This window comes from Helicoverpa zea, chromosome 17 (assembly GCF_022581195.2).
Source record: "Helicoverpa zea isolate HzStark_Cry1AcR chromosome 17, ilHelZeax1.1, whole genome shotgun sequence".
NCBI classification, from domain to species: Eukaryota; Metazoa; Arthropoda; class Insecta; order Lepidoptera; family Noctuidae; genus Helicoverpa; species Helicoverpa zea.
The window spans coordinates 8,923,215-8,943,480 of NC_061468.1; the positions used below are offsets into that span (position 1 = coordinate 8,923,215).

Below are 20,266 nucleotides of genomic sequence, written 5' to 3' on the forward strand. Positions count from 1 at the left end.
AGAAGCAGAACTTTTTACGCTATCACGCGCCGCACTCCTCCGCGCCGAGCCGTAGCTATGTTGCAGGACATAAAATACACTGGCTGATACAATTTAAGTATGAATTGATGTTCAAAGCACTAATTGTAAAGTTTTCACAATTTTAGGTATTTTTTAGTCTTCTCATTATTGAGTTCTCGAAATATCTTTTCCCTACACACATTCTCTTTTTTTCTAATTTCCCTGAGTGGCTCATGGCTTTTAATTTGATAATCAAATTAGAACTTTTACAGAAATATTTAAGAATATTTTGATTTGAGAACAACAGCAGCATTATATAATCGAAGAGTCATGTATCAAACGAAATGCATGTTCCTGCTTTTGTGAAACCAAGCTACAAGTAATTTTATTCTAACTTACATTCACCAATCCAATTGAAGTTGATTTGTGAGTGGCCTTGATATTTGATAGTAACCAATAGGTAGTAGTTTTGATAGTAAACCTATCTATTAAATTGTATTTCTCCTTATCACGTCTTCAAAATTAAGATGTGATCGGTGTCTTAGTTGCGAAATTATTAATCAATACTTCGACTACCTTTGGGTATTTTGTTTTATCTGAGATCAAAAAAGGATGGATAGGTTGCATAACAAATGACGATCAAATATTATTTTGAACCTGATGCCATGGAATTGGGGAACAAACGCCACCCAGTTAGGTTTTGAAGGTCACTAACGCGATTGTTGATGAAAACAGTGTTGTCAGGGCGCGTGTGTAAATAAACCGCAGTAGCTTAAATGCCCGATAACATTAAAACACTATTTGCCGCATCATTACACGTCTGATTAGATACGATCATCATAACCGATACCTATCAATATCGTAAGAGTATATTACATCAATTACTTAATGACATATCAATAGATAGTTAAGGCTTTAATGGGCTTTAGTCTCTGATGCAATTGTAATAATGACGCTAAGCCGCTGCGCAGTTATGCAATAATTTATTTGTTATCACTTATCAGGAAAGTTCTGCCGAGCACTTGCTTTGTTGTTGGCACACATTGCCACGTGTGCCTATATATATTTGTCATGACGCCAATTTATGGAGCTGGCGCCGAATAATTAAGCCCAGTTAGTGTTTACGTTCGGCGTAATTCGCGCGAGTTTTTGACGCAGAGCTTTAATATTTATTTTTGCAATCGCGACTTATTAGCGCTGTAATTGTTGTTACGGAATACTTATTTGGGTACGTATTTTTAATATGTTTTTATAATTAAGATAAGATACTTTTGTAAACAAACAGTGTAATTTAAGTGTAATTTCTTATTATTTTATTGCAGTTACTCAAGAAGCGGTCGACTTCTATAAAGATGCCTGACCAGCCAAATGTAGCGGTGGTGGGAGCAGGAGTGGTAGGCATAACAGTGGCAAAATTACTGCAAGACCAACTCAAAGATGTGAAGATAACCATACTCGCCGATAAATTCACAGACGATACCACAAGTCACATTGCCGCAGGCATCTATAGACCCGGAACTAGTTTCAAAGGACCTACAAAAGAAATCACGAAGAAGTGGCTGAAGGACTCGTGGGAGTTCTTCCAAGATATTCTTAAAACACCAGATGCTGAACGAATTGGTGTTATGCCTATAGGCACATACATATTCTCAAGCGAAAATTATCACGTAACTAGAAATCATCTAATTGAAGACATTGTGCCGCTATATCGAGCGGTTACCGACGAGGAATTAAAACTCGCTCCTAAAAGCACCAAATTCGGATCCTACTTTTCAACACTGAAATTAGAATGCGGAAATTATTTGCCGTGGACGGAGAAAATAATCGTCGAAAGAGGCGGGCAACTGTTGAACAAGAAGGTAGAAAGTTTTAAGTCATTGTCTAATTACGACCTCGTGTTTAATTGTTCAGGGTTAGGTGCAAGATATTTATGTAATGATCATGATCTAGTGCCCATAAGAGGTCAAGTGATAAAAGTTAAGGCGCCATGGGTAAAACATGCCATGTATGGCGACTATGATACGTACATCATTCCGGGGCTTAACGGGGTGGTTACATTGGGTGGTGTGAGGGGATATGACAGTTACAATTTGAATTACTGCAAATACGATGCGGCGGCCATAATGGAGCGTTGTTGTGAATTTCTCCCGAGCTTGAAAAACGCTGAAGTTCTCGCACATAAGGTCGGATTAAGGCCCCACAGACTGCCCGTTCGTGTTGAACCCGAGCTTATTGATGGTGTGAAGGTCGTGCACTGCTACGGACACGGCGGCTACGGAGTCATGACTGCCCCTGGGACAGCAATGAATGCTGTCGATTTAGGTATCGATTTCTTACGTAGTAATGTAAGAAACAAATTGTAATCAGATAATATACCCCCTGCGCGTATTTAAGCTATTATTGATGCAATAATATAATCTTTCTACACAACTCTGAAGTTTAAGATAATCTTATAAGCAGTCGTTATTTACGACGAAATTAATGTAGGTACCTAAGTAAATCTATGTAGTACACAAAACAAGATATGCTACGATAAAATTGTTGTTTTATTTATTTTCGGTGTGACTACTATAAACTGAAGTAAATACAAACCTCCAAATGAGTAGTAAAACGTAAAAAATAATTTAGAAGGCAATAAAATTAATCACATGGGGCCACACCTTTAGATGTGTACCTTGTGTACCTACTTTTAAACCGGTTCCTTTAACTCTCGTTTATAAGGATTCCACTACTTATTATAAACATCCTACTTATGTTGAAAAAAAAGTTGCCTGGCAGATAAGTACCTACTTATTAATAGAGTTAAAGAATTTTAAGTACTTTTTATGGTCACTCACTGCCGTATTTTTTATCGTATGTACACGTTTTTAGTTGTACGGGTCGAAAAAATGTAGTCAGGAACAAATCCTATACCTACAGGTTGATCTGAGCCTACAGGGGCTAATCCAGCCCTTAAAGCAGGTTGTGGGCTGAGGCACTTTTAGTAAAATCAGGTATCTATTAATCTATGTGAGGGAGTACAAAGGGGGATATAAGGCAGTATATAGAGGAGTACATAGATGTAGTAAATGAGGGGTATATAGGGTAGTATTTATGGGGGTAGTACATAAGGGAACAAAACGACATTGGAGAAAGATAAGGGAGCATAACATAGGAGGGGCGTAAATGGGTCTATGGGAGGAGTGTATTACCCTAACTGGGTATGTGAATGTGACTAACTATAGAAACCATTGTATGTCAGTGAACAGAAACAACTTGAAGATCTATTTTGAAATGGCATTGTTATAGGTATATTGTTTTTCTTCAATTGTAGTTTATACATATCTAAACTATTCATTGGTGAGTATAATATGTCCATGGATTAAACATTGTGAATAAGGAAATTTTACTCTGACCAATAAAACAATGATTTACTTATTTAACTTCTTAAATATAAACTACCACTTATCAAGATAACATCATAGGAACAGTATTTACAGTAACAACTTTGCCTTTTCATTAAAATCAGTCAAAAGTTGTTTCATGTCTTCGTAGCCAGATATATCCTGTGCCTCTTTCAAAGGAAGCCATTTAAGATTTTGATGCTCATCAGACAGCTGAACTTTTGTCTCTGGATCACGTAATTTTGCCAGCCAGTACACAACCACCTTTGGCTTACCATTTACATTGTAGTTCAGTGTTTTTGACACATCTTTGTAAATCTGTAAAGTTATTTAATTTTATATGTTAATTGTTTCAAAGTGTAGGTGTTTTATAATACTTTTGGTCTTACTTCTAAATGTTCTTCTGATAAGCCGGCCTCTTCTTTAGTCTCTCTCAAAGCTGTTATCCAGTCGGACTCGCCAGGATCTACATGGCCTGGAACATGTTTATATTTTATAACAAAAACAAGTTCAGGAATTCTTATTACCTTTACACTTACTTTCCACTTACCCTTAGGTGGAGTCCAATGATGTTCCCCATAGGAAGTTTGTAACATTAGAAACTGTACTGCCTGATTCACATTCCTGAAGATAACTAAACCGGCAGCTCGCTTTGCAGACATTGTGAGTAATCAGAGGTAAATGGTTAGTATAATCCCATTAACATTAAAATATTTTAACAAAAAAATACAATTTTAATTTAATAAAAGAAACCGATAGAAAATGTAAACATGTACTTGACAAATGACAACTGACATGCCAACTGTCATCATCATGTGTCATGCAATGTCACCTCACCGGCTGTTTGGTGCATTTTGTAGAAGTGTGTGAGCAATTTGTATTCAATCATGGTCCCTGATACATAAAAGAAATATTTACCGAAAAATATTTGTTTTAGAATATTTTATTCATCCTGGAATTTTACAAGTCTTGATCTCGTCTGGGCTACTAACAACCTGTGGTAACAACACTACTACCTACCCACTTGACTACTTTTTCATAACGTCTGACATTGACATTTAGTCACACAACGGTTGAAAAAAAAATTGGGAATTCAAACTGCAACGGTGGTTAACAACATTTCATCGAATTGAAACGACTGTTATGAAATTGTTTGTTTATTAGTATTTTCGTTCTATTCACATGGGATTGAAACCAAGGCTTAAAAATAATTATTCGGTAGAAGTAAAATAGTTTGTGTACCATGTTACAAAAATGGAAGCATATCATTAGCAACTGGGTAAGTAGCAGATGTTTTTTGAAATGTCGTTGATGGTTATTGTTTTTACGTTACTTTTTATTAAGTGCTTGTTCTTTCTTTTGTGTATTGTAGATAAACTGCTATTTTGACGAAAGCAACCAAGATGAACGTTCCGTTAACATAGAATCGTTAATAAACATAATATCTCATTTACATGAGAATTTGAACTTAGACGAATCCAAGTCGTCTATACTAGAAGCACATACTGTTGAGGGGTTCGTTTTGGAGAAGTATCCAGAATTTAAATTTGAAAATGGAACAGTTGAGGCGTCCAATGAGGATGAGGTTTACCTTGTGGCATCATTGCTTCTCTTGTTTGTGTGCGTGAATTCTAAGGATGTGGACATAAAGAGTGCAATGTGCAGCAAGTTGAGTGGGGACGACCAGGAGACAATACTGAAGTTCAGTAAGAGCCTTCTAGATTGTTCCCCCATCACACGGCGGGATGTGCAGGCAGCTATCACAGGTAACTTGAGACCATTCCAATTTTTACTATAAGCTGAAGCTTCTTTGGTTGAGCATTTATTAGGCACCTATTAAATGTAAAAAACATAGTTCCTAAATTGATTTCTGCCATAGAAAATGTGTGAGAATTTTTTATGATAATTAGGCAACAGCTGTCTGGTTGGACATAGCAGCTGTTATATAGGGGAGGGTCAAGGACCCTTTGTGAAATTACTACAAAGGAATATTTGCAAATTAGTTGTACCCTTTTTTCATTATTATTATGTCTCTAACAACTTAATATTTGTCTGATATTTATCAAATTTCTTTATTTTATATTTTTTTCTGTTTCATTTATCTATTTAATTAAAACACATTAAACTATAATAACAGGGTTTACCCTAATGTAAAAGCTAAGAACTTCAACACTATTAAAAATCTAGATTATTTACTACAATATACTATATAGGTATTTAAATAAAGTTTAAATTATATAAGATTTTAATAGATATATCAAATTGAAACCAAACGTGTCTGGGATACCACTTAATTAATTAACATTTTAAAATGATTACAAAACAATAAAAAGACATGTTAACTTTAATTTTTCAGATGCATGTGATGAAGATATGGCTTCCAGCCATGTGAAAGTGGCAGAGACGCCTCCGGCACTACGCTCACTACACGGAGAAGTGCGGAGACTGCAGGCCGCACTCGACGCTGAGCGTTTTGACCGCAACTACCTGCAGGAGGAATTGGCCAGGACTAATTTACGATTGGAGAAATTGAGTAAGTGGTTTATTAATAGATTTCATGATTTAAACCTTGATGTTTTTTTAAAGATTTTAAAGGTGTCTATTTTAAAAAAAAGTCAGCTTTCTCGGCTGAATAGAGAGAAGTACAAATCCTCATGTTCCTGTTAAGTAAAAATTATATTACGCATTTATTGCCGCAAATACAAGTTTAATAAACTTTTATTTTGCAAACTATCTTCCACAGTTATATAAATATGTATTATTGGGTTTTGAATAACTATATGACATCAGATGTAAATATATGAGTACTATGTACCAATTGAAACCAAATGTGTCTGGGGTACCACTTGATTATGTTCTGAACTTGACGAAAATCTACTTTATAACTTTAAACTTAAGTTCTGAAATTGAATGACCGATGTTTCCCAACCTTCTCAAAGTAATATTGGGGCTCAACAACTGTGGTATGTTAGGGTGCGTCCACATCTGGCGAATGCGCCGCGAATGCGCAGCACGCGAGCCGATCGCGAGCTGTCCGCGAGCTGCGCGCGTGCAGTCACTGCAATAGTTCGGTGCGCCTCTTTAGCGCAACTCACGCAAGGCTCGTAAAGAGCGCGCGAGCGGCGCGCGATCTGCGCGCAATCAGTTCTCGCCCTTACAGTTCCGTATATTGGCTCAGTACTATCGAAGATGTCAGACGTCGCGCGCCGCCTGCGCGCCGCTCGCGTGCGGCGCTTAGGTCGCGCGCGAGCTGCGCGCGGGCCAAGCAGAAGCGGCGCACGAACAAAAATGCACGCGCGCAGCTCGCGGACAGCTCGCGATCGGCTCGCGTGCTGCGCATTCGCGGCGCATTCGCCAGATGTGGACGCACCCTTATGACTGAGTACCCAAGGACACTTAAGGACTTTGAAATATAAATACACTGATTAATTTATGGTCTTTGTTCTTTGTTACTGTTGTTTTATTTTTTAAACATGCAAAGTGAGCTTGAATTTATGTTAACTTTTATTATGAATGCAATAGTAACTCTGTCTGTCTGTTCAGCTTTCACACCAAAATGACTGAACTGATTTTAATGTCAGAAACAGATAGTCTAGCTAGAATAGACCCTGAAAAAGCACATAGGCTAATTTTTGTCCAGGTGCGGGAATTAGTTTTCTCAGGACTGCAGAGAACTTATAAGTATTTATTAAAATTTCAATACAATCGTGTCATGAACTATTTAAGAAAATGGTTTGGAGGATGAACTTGGTCAAGGTAAAATGAATTAGGCATTGTCTGTTTTTATTTTGTTTCTGACATGAATATAAAGAAGTGGTACCAGAATATAAAATGCTTGTACTATACTGCTTTAGAAAAATAAGGTCATTTGTCATTGATCAATTCAACTTAGTAGGTACTTTATGTTTTATTCAAATGGTGCCTTTAGTTTGTCCTCGAAACTTTGAAGTACTTATTACGTATTGTTTATGTTGCGGAAGCAAAATAATAATATTTGAACTTCTTGTGATGGCTACTCCGAAATATTACGCGATCATTGCTTGTAGTATTCGTATGTAGAAGGATCCTATGAATTATTTGGAAACATCGAAAAGTACAAGCCGGTAATCAAATTAAGTTGGTTTCACAGAGTACGTATCTATAGATTTCGTATTAACAATGAGCCTTTTCTGGTTGAAACAGACAGTTCAAGGCAAATAACTTTGCCTTTTTGATGCCTCGTTCATCCTCAGCAGTATGTTGCTCGGACAATTTGTATCTTGCGCAATCGCGTACGCAATTGCGTGGGAGCAAAGCTATTGCCGGAATCCCTAACTTTTTTAACCAACATCACAGAAGAGGTTTAAAAACTGATTTTAACATAAAACCTTATCCTAACAGCAAAAGACAAGGAACAATACAAGTTGGACATAGTGAACCTCAAGGCGAAGTTATCGCTGTGCGGCGCACAGGAGCAGGAGTCTCGCGGGGCGGAGGCCGAGGCCGAGGCGGCGGGCAAGCTGCAGAGGCAGCTCCAGGACTTAGAGGAACGCCTCGTTCGCACCCAGGAGTTGCTCGATGACGCCGTGTATGAGAGGGACACTTATAAAACTAAGGTATAACGCGTAACTAAGGTTACATGCATTTTAAAAACTCCAACTGTTAACTTGCTCCAGCTATATGTACTCACCGTGTAGACGCATCCTGTTATGTAAAAGTGATTTAACCACATTGTTATTGTTGTTCTGAGTTTTCAATATGGCTGACGGATTGTCTGATGTCTGTCTCTGAAAGATCTGGGCAAAGTTTGTCTTATTATCATAAAACTTAATCAACTTGTCTCTATGTTGATAGGTTGACATTGGCAAATAAATAGGGGTATACATAAAAAAAAAATAACTATTTGTTTACGGCTCTGCTGGAAGAGAGAAATAAACAGTACCTTTGTACTATTTTATATTACTTTTACTTCTTTCATCCGATCTCTTTCCGGTCTTGTCGGATTGCCGTCCCATCGGGTTATGAGAGTGAAGGAATAGGGAGTGCACCTGTGTCTGCGCAAATGTCGTGCACTATAGTGTGTCCTGCGAAGCTGGCTGATTTCCTTAGATGAGAACAGCCGAAATCGGCCGTGGACGCCATTAATATTATTACTTCTTTCATGTATGTACTGTGTACATAAATGGTTAAATAAATACATCAATAAATAAAACTTATAAATTATCCTATTTCATTTTCAATAAGAATACCTTATATCCTCCTTAATCTTCCATGTAGGTAGACGAACTAAAACAAGACCGAGACAAATGGCTGTCGCTCAGCCAGCGCGAGAGTGACCGCGCGGCCGAGCTGTCGGAGGAGCTGGAGGCCGAGCGCCGACACGCGCACTCGCTCAAGGAGCTCGTCAACGAGCTGCGACAGCACAACCGCCGCAACGGCCTCGACTCCAGCCAGCTCGAGTGCGACGATCCCGACGCCAGCATACAGTCCTTGACGCATAATATTTGTAAGTCTAGTAAATAATAACTTTTTTACAGGACTTTTTATTTAGCCTATGCTGACCCACTGCTGGGCAAAGGCCTCCCCCATAGCCTTCCATCTTTCCCTTTCGGACTTTATTTGTGGCCAGTCCTTAAGGACTTATAGGATAAAAAGATAAGATAAAAAGTCTTATTCAAAGTAAGCTGAAAATCAGTACTTTTTCAGGACTTAAAAATACCAAAACCAAATATAAAATACGAAAATAAATGCGAAAGTGTTTTTTACGCTTTCAAGATAGAACAATTGAATTGGGAAAGAAAGTATGGAGGGAGATAGCTAGAATGTATAAATTTTACTTAATAACTTTGGTGTAAATGTTGTGTCTTTTATTGCAGCTGTGTGTAGTGAAGCCTGTGCGAATGTCGTAGAAGTCCAACTTGGAGAGGAAAAAGCCAAAGTTGAGGCTCTTAAACAGCAGCTTCAAAGGCTTGAGGTAAGTTGCTATTGAAATTGGAATATTGTATTTATACAATATTGCTTCTTGTCTAGGCTTGGATGGGGTTATAACTATGTTATCACTGAATGTTCTCTCTTCATTATAGCACGACATGAATGAATTAAACCAGAAAACAGAAAAAGATAAACAAAACTACGAAAAACAGATCTCGGAACGAGATAGTGACATCCTCGATCTCAAACATCGCTTCAATGAAGAAGTTGAGGAGAAGAATAATCTGAAATCCCAATACAATGATGACATTAGCAAATTGAATAATGAAATAAATGAACTTGAACAAAAGATAAAAGATAACAATGACAACTCACGAATGATGATTGAAAATAAAATGCAAGAAATTAAAACATTGCAGGAAGAAAAACTATCACTTCTGCAAAGTCTTACTAATGAGACAACCAAGTTAGAGAACATCATAACTGGGCTGAAAGCTGAACTGGAGACTGAGAAACAGGCGAGGTTGGCCATGAGAGATAGTTACGAAAACCAAATGATGAAGCTCAATGAAAAAGTATTAAACAGAAACAATGAACTTGTTGAGTTACAAAACAGTATTTTTGAAAAAGGCGAGATGATTGAAACACTCCAAATGGATTTGAGAAACGAGAAAGAGATCTCAAATAAATACCACATCAACGTGCGTCAGCTGAGCGAACAGAAACGAGAAGTGGAGAACAAGTTACAAGATAAAAATGACGAAATGAATGCAATGCAAAAGAGTCTCGAACATAATATTTCAACAGTATTAAAAGAAGCTGATCATTTCAAGAATTTAGTATCCAGCTTGCAAGATCATTGCAGAGAATTGGAGCAATGCAAAACACAGTTGGATGGTGAAATAAAGAAGCAGGCTACTAGATTCGAAGAATTACTCAAGGATATGGACAATCTCAAAAATACTTATAATGAGGAAACTAAAAAGCTTAAGTTTGACTTAGATGAGAAAAATGCTATTATAAACTCACTGCAGACACAGTTACAAGATGAGATACATCATAAGATCGGTTATCAGGAGGAACTACAGAGACTGCAGGCAGCTAAACTCCACTTGTCTGAAGAGTTGAACAAGCTTAATGTGGAGTGTTCTAAAGTAAAGATTGAAGTGACAGGAAAGGAGCGGACTATCGAGTCTCTGGATCTATGCTTGAAAGAGGCCAGAGATACGAACGACAAGTTGAAATCGGATAATGAGAAACTGAACCAAGAATTGATGAAAATGTCCAATGAGATCACACATAAGAACAATAGTATAGAAATACTTAACAGTACATTTGAAACTACTAAGAAATCTTTGGAGGAGCAGCTCTCTGCTCAGGCTGAAACTATCGATTATAATAATCATAAGATAGCTACTTTGACTGGTAAGAAGAAATCTTTGCAAAGTCAAATAGAAGTTATAAATACAGAAAAAGCTAAACTAGAGAACGATATAGTCGCGAAGAATAAACAGATATCACAGCTGCAGGCAGAATGTGAGAAGCTCACCAAAACTATTGACGAGAATAAGAAGGGTAAGTATTTTAAACATTTTAAGGAACTTGTAGTTTACTTGATAATATCCTAATACAGTATTTCCTTTCAGCAATCCGAAGTTTGGATCAGAACATGACTAAAGAAAAACAAAAATATTCAGCACTTGAGACCACTTGCAACTCAGAAATGTCTAAAATTATGGGCAAACTGAGTGATACCGAAAAGACCATTAAAGAACTGAGCTCTAATTCTAGGAAATCTATTAAAAACAAAGACCATCAAATTCATACGCTTAACAATGAAATTGAAAACCTCAAGAGGGCTTTAGACATTGACAGAGAAAATATAAGTCTAATCAACAAGGAAAGAGATGCATTGACTCAAAAGTTGAATGACGAGATTTCTTTCAAAAATAAAATTGAAAAAGAATATCAGAATCAATGCAGTAACCTCGAAAATGTCACTTCTCTACTCAATGAGGAGATTTCCGACAAGAACCGCGAAATTGCCAAGTTGAAAATGGAACATGAATTGGCGATGAAAACCATTGAAGGAAAATGTAAAGGTCAGTATCACGAATAGGACATAATATGTATTTAAATTGAGTAAAAGTTCATTTAATTGTATCTTGTAACAAAAAAAATTATTATTTCAGAAATCCGACTTCTAGGAGAGAGGTTGTCCAAAGAAGATCAACTGGTCAGAGATATAGCTCACCAGAAAACTGTTGAGACAAAAGATTTACAAAAGAAGATCAATGAATTACAATCATTGAATCATGACTTAGAACAAGAAGTCAAGCAGGCCAATGATTGTAAGAAACAAACAATAGAAGCAATGCGGAAGGAAAATGAGCAGCTGCACTTTGCCATAGAGGAGGATAACAGTAATCATGAGGTTTTAGTCAAAGAAAAGGACTGTATCATCGACAAGTTAGAACAGCAATTTAAAGAACAGACTGTTCAACTTGAATCTATCAGGAAAGATTACGAAAATATTACACTAACTCTAGAGATATACAAAGTTGAGACTAAACAAAGTATTGAGGCAAAAGAAGAACTAGTAAGCAAATTAACACATGAAGTTGCAGCAATGCAGCGAACTCTAGCTGATCTTAGAAATGAAAGAGATCTATTGAGCAAAAACCTTGAAACAATGGCTCAACAAATGAAAGAAGCTGAGAACAAGAACAGAGAAGAAGTCGTCAAACTCGTAGAGACTTTAAATCATGAAGAGATCACTAATGCTGTCAGCATGAAAGAAAAAGAACTTCTGCAAAATCAGCTTACAGAGGAAAAGGCTGCCAGAGACAGTCTTCAAACAGAAAAGGAACATCAAAATGAAGAAATTAAGGTTCTTGTTGCAGATAAAAAGGAGCTTCTAAACGAAAAGGTTATATTAACACAGCAAATTGCAGAAGAGAGATCAGTTCGAAGAATTTACGAAGAAGAAAGGAATGCGCTCGCGTCTCAAACAACAGCTCTCGAAAAGAAGTTATTGAAACAGGTGGCTGCGACTGAAACTTTACTAGAAAATAAAGAATGTCTCACGCAGCAGCTCGTCGAAGAGAAATCTGCTAAAGAACTAGCGGAGAAGGAAAAGGAAAATCTTCTAATGGAGAAACATCTCATAGAGCAAAAGATAATCGAAGTTGAAAATAATAAAGAAGAAATGAGCAAGGAAATTGACCATTTGATTGAAAAGCACTGTCTGCTAGACAAACAGTGCGTGATAGAACGGGAAGCTAACGAGGTTCTAAGAGGAGAGAAACTGCAGTTGATTCAGAACTTGACAGCAGAGAAGTCTTCTAACGAGGTGCTACTCAAACAAAATAAAACTTTAACTAGTCAAAATGAATCTCTGAAACAAGACTTACATGAAATAAAAACGATTCAAGAAGTTCTGGTGGCTGATAAAGAGTTATTAATGAGCGAAAAAGAAGGACTCGTCAAATCATTGGGCGTTGAAAAGTCGGCTCATGATGAAATCGAAACAGAGAAAGATCAGTTGATCACAAAATTATGTGAATTAAATGAAAATTATAAATCCAAGGTTGATATTGTACAAACGGAACTTGAGAAGGTTACTCAAGACATGAACAGTTTACAAATAGATTTTAAAAGTAACTACATTATTTTATGAACTCACAAAGTACATACACATAAATACATATACCTTATTAAAAAATTTTGTATTTCAGAACAAGAAGAAATAAACACTCAAATAACAACAGCTCTGAACATTGGTCTAGAAAAATTGGTGAAAGGCCTACAAAAAGAGGGAATAGCCAACGAGGCATTACAAAAGATACTGCAATCTGACAATAGGTACAAAGCCAGTGACAAGTGTGAGACGCTGATGAACATTGCTGATGTATTGACCACGGAATTGGTGATGAGGCATAACCTGGAGAAAGCACTGGAACATGGGAACAGCTCGTTGGCTGAGCTCACGGAAAAGTTGAAGCAGAAGGAGATGCTACTCTTAGAATTGCAAGCAGAGGTCAAACGGCTGCAGCAAGTCGTTAGTGACAATAAGATTGGTAAGTGTCTCATGATTTACACTTTACAGCTTTTAAACCAAAAATTTTAATCTTGAAATAGGATCTTTTTGAGTTGATTCTTGTTTAACATCTATTAAAATGTTCCACATGTCAAAGTTGGCAACTTCAAATTAATACTTTTTCTTTACATCTTGCATGTCCTTCTCTCGTCTTCGATGTTCCTTCTCTATAGTCTTTTCAGCTATGTGGTCTGTGCAGTAATTCTTTGTGAACTTTACAGCAATCATATTTGCAGAGGACTCTGAAACCTGCAATGTTCTTAAACATTTATATGTCCTCGTTTGACTAACAGCCCCACGCGACTGTGGATATTTCAATTGGATACTTTGAATTCTTCAAACTATTATCTAATTTTCTATTCCATTTCACCTTAGCCTTTTCCTAGCCTGTATCTAGCCCTGGGGTTAGCTTCGCCTATATTTAATCGTCTACTTTGCTAAAAATGATTGCGCTTCTCCATAATATTAGTATTATTACATTTATTTGTAGAATTTACAAAACAAAATGAGTCTTATAACGCGACGATTGAGAAACAAGCAAGAGAAATGCATGTCTTGCAACAAGAGAATCAATCTCTTACTAACGATCTCAATGATGTAAAACTGCAATTGGAGCTTAAAGTACATTCTCTGAAGGAAAAACTAATAGATAATGAAGATTTAACGGACAAACTGAAGAGCACCTATGAATGTCAGCTTGACAACTTAAATGTAATGATCACTAAGCTGACTAATTATTTGAAAGATAAGTCTTTGGAGCTGGAAACTGTAAGGAAAGAAAAAGATCGGGTCTTGCAAACTGTTGAGGAGAAATGCGAAGGTAAGCAGTATACTAAATCACTTTAATTTTTTTTAAAGCTTGTATTTTGTTACCACCTCAGCATTGAATTCTCGTAAGCTTTCGACACTGTCAGTAACTGTTAAATAATATGTTTTTTTTTCTTTATAATTAAAATCTTTTGTAAATCTACATCTTTAAAAAAAGTTTAGTTCGATTATAAAACTCAGACAAAAGATTACCATTTATTCGAGTATTTAGTTCTCTCCAAGTGAGGGTGTTCCCCAAGGACACATGTTTGGTACATTCATATTTTTGCATTGTCAATTTACTTAATTCGCTTGGAAGCAAGGTTTTTAAAGACATAGTCCTTTAGTTTACCTTTTATTACAGTGATAAAAGGTTTGGAAGAAGAGGTCAAAGCTGAAGTACAAAAGCAACAAAAATTGATCAAAGACTTTGAATCCGAAAGACAAATACTTAAGAACATGGTCACAGTCACTGAATCTATCATGGAGGACCAGAAAGTCACTCTAAATAACGTTGTAGCCGAACATGCACGTGCCAACGAGGTATTACAAGAAGAAAATAAAAACATTAACGAATTACTAGAAAATAAGAAGAAAGATTTTGAAACCAAGTTACAGGAAAAAGATGCAACTTTAGAGACCCTATTTAAAGAATTGGCAGAAGTCAGACTCGAAAAAGATAAGATTGAAAAGGAAGTAAGCGTCGAAAAAGGAGAATTAGGAAATGAGGTGAAGAATTTAGAAACAAAATTAATCGAGAAAGAAAGAGAATTAGAATCAGTGTACCAAGAAATTGCAGAATTAAGACGTGACAAAGACCTCAAACAAATAAAAGAGAATTTAGTGTCAGGAATCAAAGAAATTATATCAGAGTTGCAAAAGAAAACTGTTGAATTAAAGCAATTGCAAGACGATAAGATTACTCTGGAATGTACAATACAGAAGTATAAACATGGTAAGTGGACATATTTTAGTCAAATGCTAAGAGGTTAAATTAAATTCAAATATTAATAATAAAGAGTGTTATTTTCAGATATGGTGTCATTAGAAAAACGTAATAGCGACCTTCAGTTGAAAGAGGCCGCCGTTGATACACAATTACGTACTGAAATTGATAACCTAAATAAAGCTTTGCAAGAACAAACCGAAACAAATACAAATTTAGAACTTACATTGAAAGAAAAAACTGATATTATCAAAGAAACTGAAGAAAAAGCTAAATTACTTCAAGAACAGGTTAATGTATTCGAACAAGACAAAAATACATTGGAAGAAGAGAAAATAGTCTTGCTGACTGATGTTAATGAATTTAAAACTAAGGTCAGCCATTTGGACACGACTATTTCTGCTCAAAAAGAAGAAACAGCTAAATTGAATAATGAGAAGCAGACTTTAGTGAAGATTATTGAAGAAAACAAAAATGGTACGCTAAAAAATACTTGACTACTTATATCCTTAGCAGTTATAGAACATAATAATATATTTTCGCTTTTCAGAAATATCGAAATTGGAGCAACTCCTTAAAGAAGCTCAAGAGCAACACAAGAAACTGGGTGATGACGTCAGCCACGATAAACTATACTTGAACAACAAATGCGCGATCCTACAGGAGTACCACGATAAAGCTGAAATACAACTCGAAGAGCGACAGAAAGAAATTGTTATTTTGCAAAAAGAACTCGACACATTAAGAGCAAAAGTTAAACTATGTGAAGAGGAATCTAAAGCTAAAGATGCGATCGTATCTAAAATAAGTAAAGAAAAAGATGTGGTTATTGGCTCTATAACTAAAGAGTTACAGGATGAAAAGGCAGCCAAGGATGTATGCGAGAGAGAAATAGAAGAAAAAACTAAGATTATTAAGTCGTTGAAACAGAATTTAGAGGAAATGAATATTGAGAGAGAAGCATTGCACATTCTGAAGAAGGAGAACGCAGAGCTTATAAAGGCTATTGGACATAGAGATACATGTATGTACTTAATGTTTTTGAGGTTTACCTTTAAAGTTATAATTTAATTCTCAGACACAGTTCACATAGACTAAGTTAAGAGAAATTCTTTAGTGCAAATGTTTCCTAATAAATAACATGTATTTTTCGCAGTTGCAGCAGCGCAAAGCCAAGAGAGAACGTCCAGCCACAAGCACTCAGGTCACGCTGAGAAGGAGCACCGCGACCTCCAACACCAGGTAGATAACACATCATCAGACATGACACACTCTTCCACGGAGAGCTTAAAGACCATCTCAGACTTAGAAAAGATCATCCAGGACAAGAACCGCACGATCACGACTCTCAACAGTGACGTCACATACCTCAAGACGCTGATGGCCGAGTCCGAAACTAAACTCCTCGACGTCACCAAGGAGCTCGAGGTTAGCAAGGAGAACTGCCACCAACTCTCCACTCAGCTCAAGAAACTTGTGCAACAGAAAAATGACGAGATCGCTGACCTCAAGAAACAAGTGAATAAAATGAGCGTCACCGAGAACAGAGCCACGCAAATCATTAAAGTGTCGGCGAAGTACCAAGCGATCATTCTCAAGAGAATCGCAGAAATAAAGACCAACACCGTACTCAAGGAGCTCACTAACTTCGGCAACTCCAACTACGATAGCGAAGTGAAGCGCAGCCTCAGCGCTGGCACCATCACTATGGAAGATCTGGAGAACTTCCTGGAGACCACGGACAGACATCTGAGGAAGTGTTCAGAGAAACAGGTGGCTTTACAAAAGGAACGAGACAGGTTGGCCGAAGTGAACAGGATCAACGAGTCGGAAATAATAAATCTGAAAAAGTTTTTGACAGAGCTGTCCGCCAGCTTCCAAGCATTCAGCGCTGTGAAGGAGACGTACACGCAGAAGCTGAGCAAGGTGGTGTCCGTGCAGCGCACCGTGCGGCGCGAGGTGCTGAGCCTGCAGGGGCAGCTGTCCGCCGCCGCCATGTGCACGCTGGAGCGGGGCTACGCCGCCGCCGCGCAGGACCTGGCGGAGTGTGCCCTCAGCCTGCAGCGCTGGCACGAGCGCTGCGTGGCGCGGACCGTGTCCGCCGAGAGGCTGCAGCACGCCTTCCTCAGCGACAGCGCCCGCGCCTCGCTGGCCGGCGCCAGCTTCCACAACGCCGCGCTCGACGTGCAGCTGGACGAGCTGGACGCCACCTTCCAGCGCCTGCTGGGCGACGCGGCGCGGGCGGCGCGGGGCGAGGGCCGGGACGACACCCAGCTCACCGTCATGGAGGTCCGCGCAGAGTACGAGGACAAACTCAACAGAATGAAGTCCAAAATGGTCAGTATCCTCCCCGTACTGTTGTTGATATTGCTATACCAGGTCGTGTGGTGGTGCTACCTTATGATGGACGACTGACGGCACAGCCGATTACTGTTATGACTTGTGAAGTCAATATATTTATGTTGTTTTCAATAAATTGTTTTAATGTTTTGCTTTTGTTTTATTTTTAGTTTTTACGCTTAGTGTTCATTGAGAGATGGTTTTGGTAGTTTTGCCTTATAGTTAGAAGCCGATGCCAAGGTAATATATTTGTATATGTTTATGTATGCATGGCCTGGTGCACGAGTGAATATGCTTGCATGCTACGCTCGGCGAGCGCGGGCTGACAGTGCGTGTACTTGCAGAAGCAGCTGTACACGGAGCAGATCGCGGCGTACAAGGACAAGCAGCGCGCGGAGGTGGCGGCGCTGGAGCGGGAGCTGGCGGCGGCGCGGGCGCGGCTGGCGGAGTCGGCGCGCGCCTACGAGCAGCACATCCGCGGCCTCACCTCCGAGCTGTGGAGCGTGGGCGAGCGTCTGCTGCTGCAGCGCGACGAGGCCGACTGGCTGCGCCGCAAGCAGCGCTCCGGCTCGCTCATGTCGCTGCAGCACGTGCACTCCGTACGTACTCTCCTGCCATTACCACTACATACTACACAATGGATGTGATCAACATAAAACTTAACTATATTTCGTTTGCAGTCCGGCCTCGTCCCGTTCCAAGAGGAGCCGGCGCGTCCGTCCGACTCGCACTCGCTGCGATCTCTTCCTGTTAACAACAACGCCACTAGACGAGGTAATTTATAAGCATAATACAGACAAAAGACAGCAATAACATTTCGTTATTTAAAAAAGGATAGTTTAGTAAACTATACTTCTGATGATTTGTATTTTTTTGTACATAAATGGTATGTATCTTTATAATCAATATTTATTCCCAGAGGGTCGCGGTCTTCACATGTCGGACGAAGAAGGCGAGGTGTTCGACAACCGTTGGCTGAAGGAGCTGGCCGCCACACCGCGGCGCGAGTCTGCAGTGTCCGGACATCGGAAGTCCTCAGTGTCCGGACACCGCGAGTCCGGCGCCCCCGGACAGCGGCTGTCTGAGCTGCGCTGGCGCAACTCGCTGTGTCCGCCGCATCTCAAGAGCTCCTACCCTGCTGAGACACAGTTCACACATGCCGTCGATGAAGAGGATATAAAGGTACTATATCACAATTTTCATTCTTGATACTTTACATAATATATGACTAGCTGAAGTACTTGTGCACTACACGCAATTCTGAAGACCTTTAACTAAGTAAATGATGTTGTAATGTGTCAGTGTATCGGGCTGGCGGGCGCGGAGACGAAGCCGCAGCGCAAGGAGGTCGGCATCACGGCGTACAAGAAGCCCGGCCCGCCTACGCCCAGCAAGCAGGCTGGCAGGCTATCCGCTACTGTGAGTTTGTTATTTTTATCAACTTCTGATAGGTCATTTTCTTCGGTTAATAAAAGTTCTGCACTCGATAGGCGAAATTAGAAGGGGCTGCAACCGACAAGAGCTATTAAATGAATTAATCAATTTTTATTTTTATGTATTTCTAATATTTTAACGGTGACACGAACCAGCTATCGGTGTTTCAGGAACGTTCATCTATCGACATTGTCATGATCACGTATTGCGATCTTCAAACACAGTATTAGAAGTAATTATAGAGGATATTTGTTTGACTTCATCATCTCCCGAGCCTTTTCTCAACTATGTCGGGGTCGGCTATTCTATGTACAGAATATTTAACACTTTGCAAAACTAAGTGTTGAATTTACCATTTCATGCAATATCCGTTGTTTTTAGGACTCCGAGCTCCGCGAGTCGCTGCGCGTGGAAGCGGAACCACAGCCGTCTCGTAAGACTAGCACTCCGTCCCGGATCCGGTCGCTGTTCCGATCATCCAAGAACGATACCGCCGAAGTAAGTCCCACTATCACTTCATACTACAAAACAAAGTCGCTTTCTCTGTCCCTACATCCCTATGTTATGTATGCTTAAATCTTCAAAACTATGCATTTTTTGTAACATTGGTTAAGCCCGCGGGGAACAGCTACAAGGCTATAAATGTTGTACCTTATGAACATAAAAAAAAATATTTTCTGAATATTATGTGTACTTACGTAAAATATTTTGTTTTAGGGAACCCCACGAAGCAGAAGACTGAGTAATATTTTTAGGAAGAAGTAGCACTACTTATATCTAAATAAATTAGTGTATTTATAAATGTTTGACAGTACGGAAACTTAGTCAAATGCCTCTTCCGTCAGAAGCTTTTTTAAGATAATTTAATATTTTATTAATGTATAGGATTGTGTTAATACATTTTATTGTATTGTATAATTTTTATACATACCGCCTGAATGGCCGTTATTTTTAACTCTGATTGAGAACTTCTTTATTTTTTAAGTGTTTTAAAAATAATAGCCAACGTCTCGTTTTTTTCCAAACTACTTTCATTTGCCTTATTGTTCTATTCAAATTTCATAAAAAACGTTCATTTTACAAAGAACAATTGTAACGACAAGTATGACGAGTTTCCATACTGTTAACATGTTTATCATGTGGAAGTAGTTTTATGAAATTTGATTTGTAAACGAAATTTGTTAATAAATAAATTAATTTATTGCTTTTTTTAAAACCTTGTCTCATTTCAATCAGGCAAAATTTGTCACACTGTTTTAGCGGCCGTTTTTTGGCACCCTATGTAAAATGTGTTTCCCTATTTAAACATAAGCCTAACTTAGCATTTGACTAGCTGATGCATGTAGT

General features: G+C 38.4%; 3 protein-coding genes across 6 annotated transcripts; 2 read left to right on the forward strand and 1 right to left on the reverse strand.

Annotated features, from left to right (window-relative positions):
• The first annotated feature begins 19 nt into the window (after positions 1–19).
• Positions 20–2,538, forward strand: LOC124638140 (D-aspartate oxidase). 3 transcript variants are annotated; one of them, XR_006985341.1, is made up of 3 exons: positions 651–1,228; positions 1,323–2,445; positions 2,511–2,538. XR_006985341.1 is itself a non-coding variant. In XM_047175019.1 (2 exons), the coding sequence occupies exon 2, from the start codon at positions 1,353–1,355 to the stop codon at positions 2,361–2,363; it is 1,011 nt and encodes a 336-aa protein (XP_047030975.1). In that variant the 5' UTR covers positions 20–97; positions 1,323–1,352; the 3' UTR covers positions 2,364–2,538. The 3 variants fall into 3 exon arrangements, 2 of the variants coding, with proteins under 2 accessions (XP_047030975.1, XP_047030974.1); XM_047175019.1 differs by lacking the exon at positions 651–1,228 and adding an exon at positions 20–97 and having other exon boundaries at positions 1,323–2,538; XM_047175018.1 differs by having other exon boundaries at positions 650–1,228; positions 1,323–2,538.
• An 860-nt stretch (positions 2,539–3,398) lies between these two features.
• On the reverse strand, positions 3,399–4,188 carry LOC124638141 (bis(5'-nucleosyl)-tetraphosphatase [asymmetrical]). The gene is made up of 3 exons (XM_047175020.1): positions 3,934–4,188; positions 3,773–3,858; positions 3,399–3,701 (listed from the first exon to the last, which is right to left on the reverse strand). Exons 1-3 carry the CDS (start codon positions 4,043–4,045, stop codon positions 3,474–3,476), a joined length of 426 nt encoding a protein of 141 aa, XP_047030976.1. The 5' UTR covers positions 4,046–4,188; the 3' UTR covers positions 3,399–3,473.
• Positions 4,189–4,463: 275 nt separating this feature from the next.
• Positions 4,464–20,135, forward strand: LOC124638138 (golgin subfamily B member 1-like). 2 transcript variants are annotated; one of them, XM_047175015.1, is made up of 21 exons: positions 4,464–4,662; positions 4,756–5,149; positions 5,740–5,916; positions 7,764–7,978; positions 8,640–8,868; positions 9,239–9,336; positions 9,446–10,868; positions 10,940–11,395; positions 11,486–12,952; positions 13,031–13,372; positions 13,883–14,212; positions 14,564–15,154; positions 15,233–15,622; positions 15,696–16,169; positions 16,302–17,482; positions 17,830–18,084; positions 18,166–18,259; positions 18,405–18,667; positions 18,788–18,904; positions 19,301–19,417; positions 19,637–20,135. In XM_047175015.1, the coding sequence occupies exons 1-21, from the start codon at positions 4,627–4,629 to the stop codon at positions 19,682–19,684; spliced, it is 8,697 nt and encodes a 2,898-aa protein (XP_047030971.1). In that variant the 5' UTR covers positions 4,464–4,626; the 3' UTR covers positions 19,685–20,135. The 2 variants fall into 2 exon arrangements, with proteins under 2 accessions (XP_047030971.1, XP_047030972.1); XM_047175016.1 differs by lacking the exons at positions 4,464–4,662; positions 4,756–5,149 and adding an exon at positions 5,484–5,596.
• Positions 20,136–20,266: the final 131 nt, after the last annotated feature.